Below are 12,581 nucleotides of genomic sequence, written 5' to 3'. Positions count from 1 at the left end.
GGCTGGCAAGCATTAAGAATACACTGGGGACTTTAATGCGGAGGAAAGGGGGGCACCTATCTCAATGACCTGTTTAGCTATTCATTTGGTTTTTTTTTACTTGTGGAATTCTTACTGTATTTTTGAATGTAACCGTTAGCTCTATTTTTTAATGTTGAATAGTATATTTTGTTTTGTTGCTGTTTTAATTGGACACCTCTTATATTTGATTTTCATTTGTAATGTTTTCTGCTGAGGTGCCAAAGGGCCACAATGCCTTCTGGGCAACCTTGCAGGGACCACAGCCCAGTAGTGGGTGGAGCCAAAAACAAAAGTGGGAAGGCAATGATTTTTATTTTAGCTTTGTACAATAGTCCAGTTTCTACACACATCCCTCTCTACCATCCATCAATACAAGCAAGAGGCATTAACAGAGTTCAAGAACACTTGCCAAGCAACAACTCTGGATGTGAAGCAGAGCCAGTGAAGCTTGTGACCTGGGAACAATTTGGAGGCTCACACAGAGGTGCCTGGATGACCAAATTTGCCCCCTAGTCTGAGAATCCCCACCTTGAGACATGCTGTAAACCACTTAAGAGGTTTTTCTGAAAATATGAATTAGTACAGAAACCATCTAAAATAAATAAAGGTTGAGCAAAATACTTGCCAGGGGAGTGGGGAGTAGAGAGATTATGTACAGTACTGCTAAAACCACAAAGTCTGCACACTGTAATAGACTGATTTGCAGACTTCATGGGATTAACCTTTGGTGACAACAGGTTTCAGGTTGCACCAAGGCTGTTGGAACAAAGCAACGTTCAGATACCCCACTTTGCGGGAGAGGTTTCTATAATATAAAGTGTAGCTGGGTTAAGTATCACTGGGTAAAAACACTGTGACCCAAGGAAATTGCACATGCCACAGAGTCCTCTGTAAATCAGAGTTAACAACCCCAATACCATATTAGTGAGCGATCATGATAAATGGAAGCAAAAAGGCTTTAAACCTGTACAAAAAAGTTAGCTGTATTCGTAGTAAAAAGTTATTTATTGTAGCTGCTTAAAGAAAAATAAACATTAAAAGGTTCACTGAAACTGAACTACATAGCCATAGCAGCTAGATTAGTGAGAATGTAATGTTTTAAAATTATTGCCTAACTAAACCTCAGGAAATGCAAAGGAAGAGATGCGTTTTGAGAAGTTCCTTATAAGGCTGAAATGTTAAGGACAAGAAGGACAGAAAATAAAAATTGGGCAAACTTGTAAACACATTCCATTTTACAGTAGCAGGTCTTTCTAAAAACAGCACATATGCATGTCATTGTAGGTGTATGAATCTCTTCCAGTCAGACATTGGGGATTCTTATTACTACTTCTGAACATTCATTTATTTGGAATCATCTTGGAGTCCAAAGATAACAAGTAACAGAAATAAAAATAAATTTTAAACAGGTCACTGATGAGTGAATATTGTATCTGGGGAACTACTCTGGGCAAATATACCGTACTTGCCAGGGCCAGTAGCCATGGTAACTCAAGGTATAAAATACATCTTAAATCTCAAGGGTTAGATTTCTTTTCCTTAATCATCACCCAATAAAGATTAGCACAGGCCCAAATGAATTGAAAATTAGAGCACTGACTGAGTCACTGTTAAACTAAAAAACTGCATACAAAACTTGTAGATTAGGAGATAATTAGTTACTACATAGGAAGCTAGGAAGTTGCCTTATACCAAGTGAGGCCATTGGTCCTTCTAACTCGGCATTTTCTACAGCCACTGGCAGCATTCTTCAGCATTGCTGCCAGGATTATCTCTCAGCTCTACCTGGGGATTGAACCTGGGAACTTCTGCATGCAAAGCAGATATTTCCCCACTAATACTTGCTCCATACTTGTTCACACATGATGCTTATTTTCCAAACACACAAAACTATCAAAGGAAAGAAAATACTCACATGTTGAGTGGGTCAGAACTGTGATACATTGGCAAGTATAGCCTCATAGAAAACAATATCCTATATATAAAAAGGTAAAGGGACCCCTGACCATTAGGTCCAGTCGTGACCGACTCTGGGGTTGCACGCTCATCTCGCATTATTGGCTGAGGGAGCCGGCGTATAACTTCCAGGTCATGTGGCCAGCATGACAAAGCCACTTCTGGCAAACCAGAGCAGCACATGGAAACGCCGTTTACCTTCCCGCTGTAGCGGTTCCTATTTATCTACTTGCATTTTGACGTGCTTTCGAACTGCTAGGTTGGCAGGAGCTGGGACCAAGCAACGGGAGCTCACCCCGTCACAGGGATTCGAACCGCCAACCTTCTGATCAGCAAGCCCTAGGCTCAGTGGTTTAACCACAGCGCCACCTGGGTCCATATATCCTATACATAAACATCCTTAATTGTACATTGCCTAGCTTAAAGTCATGGTACAAAAGATCTGTACCAGCCATCAATGCGAAAAATTGCACATGTCTATTCTACTACATGTACACACTGACAACCTTCATTTTTTATGTGCTATAAAGCAAAGAAAAACAGACATGTGCCATTCCCCCATTCCAAAGGGGAGAAACTGTGTAGGCAGGCTGCCACATGTGACAAAGACTTCACTGTCCAAAGTTTTACAAGAGTCCATGTATGGGGAGCACAGAAGGGCTGATCCATGTGACAAGACAGCAACAAACAGCTAAATGGATGCTAGAATGAAACTCTTTGAAGGGAACAAATGGAAATCAGTGAAGTCTGGCAAAATATCCCTTTTACAGAGTCAGGCTCAGCTGCACAGCTTATGTACAAGGCAGCAATGGCATATGCTTTGATCCAATCAGTGTCCTGAATATAGAACTCAGGACAAACGGCAATTTCTCTCCTTCTGTACTCTTGGCCACTTGTGAACCACAGTTCTCTGTCAAACTGATTAGTACCCCAAAATTAGATCCACCAAGACAACTGCAACCCTCCTTTCTCTCAATCTCCTCAATAAGGCCAGAGGTTTTTTTCCCCTGTAATAAATATTAAGTAGGTGACAACTGACTGCAGTTGTCTCCCAAGAATAAGCACAAGATCTTCGGAAGAGCAAGTGCCTAAAAACCATACACACAGTTTCTACCTCTCTACCCATTATGAGCTGCACAGTAGCCCATCCTTATATGCCCTAACACTTTACTACTATAGGGGGAAAGGCTTAGTGGTAGAACAAACAATCACTCTGCATGCAAAAGGTCAATCTCCAGGTAGGGCTGGGAGAGACCTCTGCCTGAAACTCTAGAACAGGCATCCCCAAACTGCGGCCCTCCAGATGTTTTGGCCTACAACTCCCATGATCCCTAGCTAACAGGACCAGTGGTTGGGGAAGATGGGAATTGTAGTCCAAAACATCTGGAGGACCGAAGTTTGGGGGTGCCTGCTCTATAAAGTTGCTGTCAGTAAGTGTAAACAGTACTGAGCTAAATAGACTAAGGGTCTGGCACAGTAGAAGTTAATTTCATATGTCCCTAGGTATCAGCACATTGTATGCATTCTCTACCACAATTGCTGCAGGCCCCCCTTTTCCAGCTGAGGAGTTATCTCTACAGTCTCTATTCAGTGCAGCAGGTGGAGCAATAACGCCAACAAATAAACAGTGTCAGCATCTTATCAGCAAACAGAGTCCATGCTAAGTCATGTATAAACAATTGAATATTCTTGTTTCCATGGCATCAAGCTCATGAGAGCAATGCTGCCACTTTTGACGAGAGTTGAATTAAAGCTACCTGCTCAGTATATTCTGAACTATGAAGTGTCCTTCTGGTAGAGCATCAGGCATTGCCTTCAGGAGGAAAATACTTCTGAGTATGGTGTCTTAGATTTGCAACGCGCCCAAGGATGGAGTGCTCACTGCTTCAGTACATCCCTTGCCTGTATAATCCATTCCTCTACTGGCCAAGAATAGAAATGTGGCCTTACTGTGAAGCATTCTTCTGGTAGTGGAGAGTAGGGTGTACACTACAGCCTTAGTACAGAACTGAAGCAATGGGGGGTGGAAAGGGCTCCTCTTCAGGGATTTCCTGTTTGCATGGTAACCCAGCCAGCATAGAGAAGACCACCCATGGCATCTCTCCTACCTGTATTCTAATGTTTCTTTCATTCTTTTTCTGTCCACTATTCAGGATACCAAACACTGTTCAAGGTATAGTGCCCAGCCACTCGCTGGTTTAGCTGTGTGACAAACTGGAAATTGGTAGAAGGCTACCTTCCCTTCTTGCTAGCCACTAATTGTTTGGGGTTTGCTTGTTGTTGTTTTTAAATACAAGTGCTTTTTGACTCTGCTTCCAGGAGGAGTTTATCTTTGTCTGTAAGCTCCACTACCCCCCTGACTGAGAATCACCTGTTCAGAGCACCACATGCTGGAGGCTTGAAGTGCAAGGAGATTATCGCAACAACTAGGCAATTCAGGGGTTCTCAGTTTTCCATGTTCAGTATTCTGATTGGTTGAAAGTAGACAACAGTACTTTTTTATATCCCAACTGCCTTATGTGCAGCTGAGCTTTGTTATTTTGCAGTCTTAGTATTACTGCTCTTTTATACTGAGGTTCCAGATACAGAAGCAGCAAGCCAGGTATCTACATGAAGAGTGTGTTCAGCTTGGATCAAACACTGTGCACGATTTCTAATATATCTTGCAACACAAACACACAAGAGTCTAGCCCAGGCATCCCCAAACTGCGGCCCTCCAGATGTTTTGGCCTACAACTCCCATGATCCCTAGCTAATAGGACCAGTGGTCGGGGAAGATGGGGATTGTAGTCCAAAACATCTGGAGGGCCGAAGTTTGGGGATGCCTGGTCTAGCCACTCCATCACAATGTTCTACAAAAACTCTACTAGCGAAAGTACTGTTTGGTTTAATGAGAATGTAGACAGGGGAAAATAGTATAAGACTGGGGACATATAAGATTTAGTTAGATCTGATAATTAGCAGAAAAAGTCATTACTCACGTAGATAAGCCCTGAGTAGTATCGCTCCTTCAGATTGTGCAACACTGAGGCCTCATTCAGGCAGGTCAGTTCAGCCATATCTTCCACTTTTGAGAACTTGGGTGGGTTCATCTTTTGAATATCATCTTTGTTGACTCTCACTTTCTTCCCATTCTCTGCAAGCTCCACAATGGCTTCATCTCCTACTTCTTCCTTCAAGCTAGCAGGCTCAAAACCATTTTTCTCTGATGGGACCCACACCAGCTTCTTGGCGGCCCAATCAGCCTGAGCAAGAGGGTTGTTGATGAAGTTTCGATCCACATAGAGGTATCTGTCAGCATCTCTCTGAGCCATGGTGGTTTATAACCAGGGACCTATGAAAAGAAGAAGTTGCAATGTTATTACCTTGCCAACATTTTGACACTACAACCTTTGAGTCACCTGAAATAGGCACCAGTTCCCTCACCAACACAGATTTCAAATCTTTGGCCATGTTACTGCTTAAATGCCATGCAATCATTAGAAGTAGGCTCATGTTGTCAGCTTATACACTCTATAGAGGCAAGAACACTAGAGATGACTGTATAGATATTTTAGGTCCTTGTAAAAGAGTTTTGAGTAGACAAGGCCATTGACTCCAAGTTGCATGCCCAGATAAACTATTCACCTATTGCTTCCCCACAGATTCATTAGCCCCTGTGGGCCACAAATAGGCAATGACTGGATGCATAAAAGCATCCAATTACTCAACCAAGAAAGCTTGAAGGCACACAAAAGAAGCTGGCAAGTACATATCAACACAATGTGGTAGTTCTACAATTAGCCTCTTCCCCCTAGCCTAGGCCTTAACTAGACTTTGGGAGGGAGGGCAGCTTCACATAGTCAAAGTGGTTTTCCCCTCAGTTAAAAACAGCTACCTATTTAAAATAGAAGGGTCACACCTGAGGAGAATATACACGTTCTACCCCAATAAAACTGTAAAATGATATTAAGTTACTGGTATGTGAAATCATAGGAAATACTGAGATAAAGAACTTACTAAGGTTAAGAACTTTTCAGTAGATATGACACAACCCAGTTTCTTATCAACATTTGTCAGTTCCCTGGAACAAATGTAAGATATCTGAAGAAATATTGACTAAGCCTACAGTGGTCTACAGCAAACTACAGCTATTTACAGACTGGTGGCCTTAGCATGGGTAGGAAAGCAGGTAGTCTTTTCTTCCTATATAGAAATTTGAATTCCTTTCTTTGTTATTATGCCTACAAATGATTAACTTGGGCCGCCAGCCTCACTCAATCCCTTGTGGCATCTGTTAATAGCCTGAAAGTAAAAGTAAAAACCCCAGGCTGGCAGGAGACTCACCCTGACTAGATCAGGGCTGTGAGATTAGAAAAAAGTGGCTGCCAGGTAGCCACTTCTATTTTTCCACAAAGAGAAAAAAAAATCTCAGAACTACTTTAGGAGGTGAAAGGCAAAGTAATTTTATGCTTGCCACTTTATGTGGCTCACTAGCCAACACAAGTGGTCCATTGTACAGTATTAGGTATTTCAAAACCTTACAAACTTCCTGTCTCTCTGCATTGTGTGTGCATGCATACAGCTGTCAAGAACCAAGCTTTTCAGCCAGCCTTTGCACACCACAGTGTCAATACTGCTGCATGCTGCTAGCCAAAGCTGCCTATGAAGATATTTAGAATACAAAGTGGTCTCCCTCCAGAGTCAACCAAGTTACAAAATAGTTGGTAAACTGCAGCAAGACTTGTTCCAAGGACATACTGTGGATATAAGTTTCCATTAAGCCTTTCTAAGGAAAAGAAAAGAAAGAAAACAAAAGAAAAGATAGAAAGTCATCATTTTATGTCACTTTAGTCTCAAATGCAAGTGTTTAGACAGCTTGCATTCACCTAAATATGCATTTACAGTACTTATTATTAACCATGCAAACAAGGCACTTTGGATTTTGCTAGAAATTAAAAACATAAGGAGTCTGCTGGATCAGGCCAATCGCTCATCTTGTCCAACATCCTCTCAGTGACCAACCAGATGCAAATTAGAAGCAATTAAAGAGGAATAATGTGCTGGGGCTACATTTAATGCAAGAAACCAATGTCAAACTCATACTGGCAGAATTTGCTGGAGACATCAAAAAGCAAAAAGTTACATTATGTAAAACCCAATAAAAGCTCTTCAAACAAACAAGAACTATCCTAGAGCCAAGTATTTCCAGTGATACACCATGCTTCATGATGCCTAATCATAGTGTTGGAGCCAAAAATATGCCACAGGTCTTTGCTAAAATAGGAGAAAACTTTGGTGGTTTAGGCCCATAAAATTGTTACTCAGGAGCCAAAGGAAAAGGTGGGGAATAATTCATTGTACTGTATTCAGAATTAGGCTGGCAAGGCAACAGCTGCAGTCTAAACTTCTGCTACACAGCTTCCTGCAATTGCAACTTCCAAGAATCCAACTACTTGCCTTTTTTGGCCATAATTGAGCAAGACACACCAGGAGAATGAGCGCTTCCAGCTGAATTTGGTTACTTTCAGTTTCATCATTTCCTGAAAACTAACTAAAGAGCTGTATAGTCAGCTTAAAATATTCTTCTATTTCTTTAGGCCCTTTCTGCTTAGAATACATCTGGCATGGTTTTGTCATTCCTCATGCCTTCAGTGAAAGAGAGTTACTTTGGTTGACAGCCTTTGAGATACATGACATTCTGGAAATTTTACTTCCATGTCCTGTGTACATCTTAGTCACTAGGTATCTTCAGCAGCAAGGACCTAGCATTGAAATTCAAATCCTGTAAGCCCCTGGCAGCTGTGCCAATGAGAGTTGCAGTCTAACGACATCTAGCAGGCCACAGTTTTTCTACCTTGCCTGCCCAAGCAGCACATAAATCTATTTATCCCCATCTTAGCAGAGGAGCTCCTGTTGTAATATTGTTCACAAAGGCAACCAGTTACTCTTGAGTTCACTTTTTCCGATAAGTACTTGGCAAACATTTCCAATTCATAATTCTGTACAAAATTATGAAGAACTGAAAAGATTATTGGGGGGGGGGCATTCTTACAGCAGTGGAATTATACCAACATATCCATACATTTCACAAACAGGTGAGTGCCAAACTATGTGCAGTCAGGTACGTGAAAAGCCTTAAGTGTGCACAGAAACTGGGCTCAGGTTCTACTAGAATAATTTATGAGCTCTGATCCAGGTAACTGATCCAATAGCAACCATAAGCTTATTAGGGGTTTCTCAGGGAGCCACATCCTGTACAGCCATGGGGGAATATTAAGCATGCTCCTGAGTACACACCGAGTTCACACAGAAGGTGGCAAGACTGAAAAGACCTAGCCAGCATAAGGAGAGTAGGAACCTTGGAGTGTTTTCAGAATCCGCTTTAGTTCACAGGGCTTCTGTGAAAGACAAATCTATGCGTTCCTTGACTGTAGGACACTTGAAAACCAAAAAAGGAACTATTAATGTCTGCTATTACTAAATGCAAAAAGAAGAGTGCAAACAACAGAGTAAGGGTGGGACAATGTCTATAAGATGAACAGCAAGGGACTGTTCAGACCAAGAAAAGGAAAAATGTTAGACCTTCCTTAAGTGACACATATGATGATCTAGAGCATGGGTAAGCAAACTAAGGCCCGGGGGCCGGATCCGGCCCAATCGCCTTCTAAATCTGGCCCATGGATGGTCCGGGAATCAGCGTGTTTTTACATGAGTAGAATGTGCCCTTTTATCTAAAATGCATCTCTGGGTTATTTGTGGGGCATAGGAATTCGTTCATTATTATTTTTTTCAAAATATAGTCTGGCCCCCAACAAGGTCTGAGGGACAGTGAACCGGCCCCCTGCTGAGAAAGTTTGCTGACCCCTGATCTAGAGACTAAGCTGTAACAGGAAATGGCAACAGGCCAGTTGTAGGATGTGAAAAAGCTCACACCACATCCTGACAACAATTATCAGCAGCAGACCACGTGACACACACTAATCATACACCCTAACTGAACCTATTGCCCCTTTATGCTGTCACAACTATGAGTTCTCTCCATGGAATAACTTGGATTCTGTACTTGTTTTTCTTTCTTTATGTCCATTTATGTTATTGGTTGTTACCTGTTAAATGTATTTAAAAATAATGCATTATTAAAAACAACTATGTTACCTAATTTAGTGTTCCATACTAGGCGAAAGTCAGCTCTAGCACAGGACCGTATTGTCTACCTCCAGAAAAGGCAACTTATTAAACACTGAATGTATGCTGGAAAAATGCTGAGAGATCAAAGATTGCACCTTATCTGTATCATTAACATGATCTGCACATCACTTTATCAGCATTACGAGCTGTGAAAAGGTATCACATTTTAACCAACTGTTGAATGTTTATCACAGGAAACACTTTTCAACCATTCAAGTCCACTTGAACAGAATTGCTTTTGGGACTCTGCCATTGCTCAACAAGGTCAGTAAATGAATATAAAAGACCATAAGCATCAAATCTGCTTAACAAACAGGAAGTTCTCAGGCTGACTGGGGTATGGTACTTGAATGTGTCCAATGAATATTATGTCTGCTTTCAAGATGATTATATTTTATATTACACACATACATACATACACACGGCATAGGATTTAGTTAAAGGGGGTGGAAGAAGGAATAAACTTCTAGTGCTACAAATAAGTGTTCAAGTTCGCAGCACATGTTTATTAGTAGCACATCACATTTTCCCCTTCTTTTTTTGCTTGCTAGTGATGCTGCTCCATTTTTATCAATGCAGAACAGATTTTGACCATTTGAGTATTTGCTAGTTAATGTGTTTTTCAGGACTTTTCTTTCAACTTAAGGCAGCTTTCTCCATCTGATGCCTCCCAGATGTTTTGGACGAAGATTCTCAACAGCCCTGACCATGTTGGAGGGCACTGGGTTGAGGAGTGCTCTCCCAGGGCTAATTTTTTTAAAATGGAAGCAAAGTTTCTTAAGATGTTAAAAGTGCAAAGAATCTCCCACAGAGCAGCTGGTGAATCCCCTACTCTAAGCAAGCATTATCTTACTGGATACCTCCTGCTGTACAATAAGATGATACAAGTTAATGGAAGCCAACATAAATGTTAAACTGAACAGTAAAACTCAACTAAGAAAGCAAGTTTGGGTCCACTGTGCACAATCCAGCTTATTCCTAGAACTGATCTGCTAATTACAGATACAGTACAGCATCAACATCTGCAGTCATGGCTAAACGCTAAACAGCAAGAGTATTGGGCAGGTAGCCACCCTTTTGATGTTGGAAGAGACCATAATGAGATTTGCTGGAACACATGCAACAGCAGTAGTTTGGGAGAGACTCTTTCCTGTGCTCCTGCCCACTGGCTCTTTACCATTCTATTGTAAAGCTGGGCTAGTTCCAGGTGTGTGGTCCCTGTTAGCATCCACACTTTGATTCAGTCATAACCAATACATCTAGAAGCAACTCAGATCATCTCAAGCATGTAGGTTTAAGGGGGACTGCAGGGCATTTCAGCATTCTCAGAGCAACCATTTCTTTCTCACGTGAGCAAAAAAACATTTCAAGTGAAGCACCTTTACCTTCCCTTACTCATAATATTGTAGTTACCACAGCCACAGTCCTTTCAGTACAGGTGTGAAGTGGAGACAATGGTAAAGGTGGGGGGAGTTGCATCTTAGTCTAGCCATGCATGCAGACATTACAAAGGTTAATTAACACCATAATCAGCCATGGGAGGGGATACAAATGCAGCCTCTGTGGTGTATATATTTGATGGAGGCATATGGCAGGAATGGGCAAACTTTGACACACCCCACCCAGATGCTGCTGAACTACAGCCTTGACCACTGGCCTATGTCAACTAGGTTTGATGGGACTTTGAGCCCAACAACATCTGGAAGGCCACAGGTTCCACATCCCTGCTCCAAGGATACAGTATATTCCCAGTAATCCTTACAGTCACCTTGTTAGGGTAGGTTGTTCTTCCCCTATTTAAAGTAGGAAGTCAAGAGAGAACACAGAACTGTATAAGAGCCAAACTGGTCATGACAATAGCAGACTCATGCATGACTACAATATTCTAACAGAAGGTGGAAAGTGAACTCTTCTTACTAAATCACCTCTCCCAATATGTTCCCCCTTGCTGCAAAGGGGGAAAGCAGCTTGCGCAAGAAGAGTGTGGTAACAGTAAGGATTTGGCAAACGTCTCACCCAGCCATAACACGGAGTTGCGACACACAATTAGTATTCTGCAGAATCTGAGCTGCACTATGTCGCCTACTGGGTACGTAACCAAACACTGACATTCGAACCACGGATTTCCTAGTTCACCAGTGCCTCACTCACCTTCCCATAGTTATACCATGCACCCCACACACTATGGAACCTGCATCTCTCTTTTAGGGAACATTTCAAGAAGCTATTTGCTGAACATGCGCAAAAATCCTTTCTCAACTCCTAAGCTTTCTACAGGATCCAGGTATTTTAGATGAGGCTGACAACTGAATACACCAACTGCACCACAAGACTGGGAAGGAGAGGGTGAGATACAGTCTACCTTTCAGGAATCTAGACATTCCATTTGCTGAATCCTTTTTGCAGGATTTCTAGTATAAAAGGTTTGTGAGAACCTGCCCCCTGAAAAAAGTGAAGCTTCCTTTAGGCTGCAGAAGCATCTGGAAAAACAGGACACACTGCTTGCAGTTTATTTCTCCAGTACTATTTGTATTACCCCCTTGGCCTACTGTTTACTTTATCGGTGGCCACAGAATTGCTTTTGGGACTCTGCCATCGCTCATCAAGGTCAGCACATTGATATAAAAGAGTATAAGCAGAAAGACTGCTTAACAAACAGGAAATTTTGTCTCTAAATGACTATGCTACTTGAATGTATCCAATGAATATTAACCCACACAGTTTTTCCTGATTTAATCATTGCAGGCTCTTGCAAATAGGTACCGGTAACTGCACTACATGCCCCAGGCAAAGTTGCTGGTGAGTGAGAAGACAATAACCTTTTCAGTTGTAGTTAAAGCCTCATCTTCAGGGAAAGATGACAGTTCATTTTCACCAGTTTGGTGTATTTAAGTACTGAGCCCTAACAGGACCTAAGCAGTTAGTTCTTTCCCACCTAAATCAAATGCAAAGCCTTGCAACAGAATAGCCCAAATGAAGTCTAATGAAATTTCTGGGGGAAAGTTGTTCCCAGAGTTATACTGCACTTTGTTCTGATGGAACCAAGTTCTATTTCTCAAGCAGTCCGAGCATAGTTTGCTCAAGTGTAAGGGGGAGGGGGAAGCCGTAAGATATAATTACACAGCAAATGCTACCTAACTGGTAAGTGCAGTGTGTAGGTTAAACAAGGGGTGAGGTGGTGAAAGTGCACTATGTGATCATGATCTCGAACCTATTGCTTACAGGACAAAGCCTGATTCACTGGGTATTCTCCCGAATCTGTAGAGAAACTGAGCCTCTGATTCTCAGGAGCAACACATTAAATTACTCACAAAATCTGAAGCACACAAACTACAGTACTTAAAGACAGGCATGTAGAAATTTCTACAGCTTATAAAGATGTTTGAGCTTCATTTGTCAACCATGGCAAAAGCACATTCATGTCTCACATTTCC

At 41.8% G+C, this 12,581-nt stretch overlaps 1 protein-coding gene across 2 annotated transcripts in view; it reads right to left on the bottom strand.

The window, feature by feature from the left end:
• Nucleotides 1-12,581, bottom strand: part of MYH9 (myosin heavy chain 9) — a 75,237-nt gene that overhangs the window by 46,822 nt on the left and 15,834 nt on the right. For both annotated transcript variants that reach the window (XM_035128408.3, XM_088676697.1), the window contains exon 2: nucleotides 4,959-5,311. In XM_035128408.3, coding sequence (XP_034984299.1) covers nucleotides 4,959-5,291 — 333 coding nt within the window. In that variant the 5' untranslated portion in view covers nucleotides 5,292-5,311. The remainder of the gene's footprint in view (nucleotides 1-4,958; nucleotides 5,312-12,581) is intronic.

This window comes from Zootoca vivipara, chromosome 9 (genome assembly GCF_965207765.1).
Source record: "Zootoca vivipara chromosome 9, rZooViv2.hap1.1, whole genome shotgun sequence".
Lineage (NCBI taxonomy): Eukaryota > Metazoa > Chordata > Lepidosauria > Squamata > Lacertidae > Zootoca > Zootoca vivipara.
The sequence above is the reverse complement of the archived record's forward strand: the minus strand, read 5'-3'. Positions and strand labels throughout refer to the sequence as shown.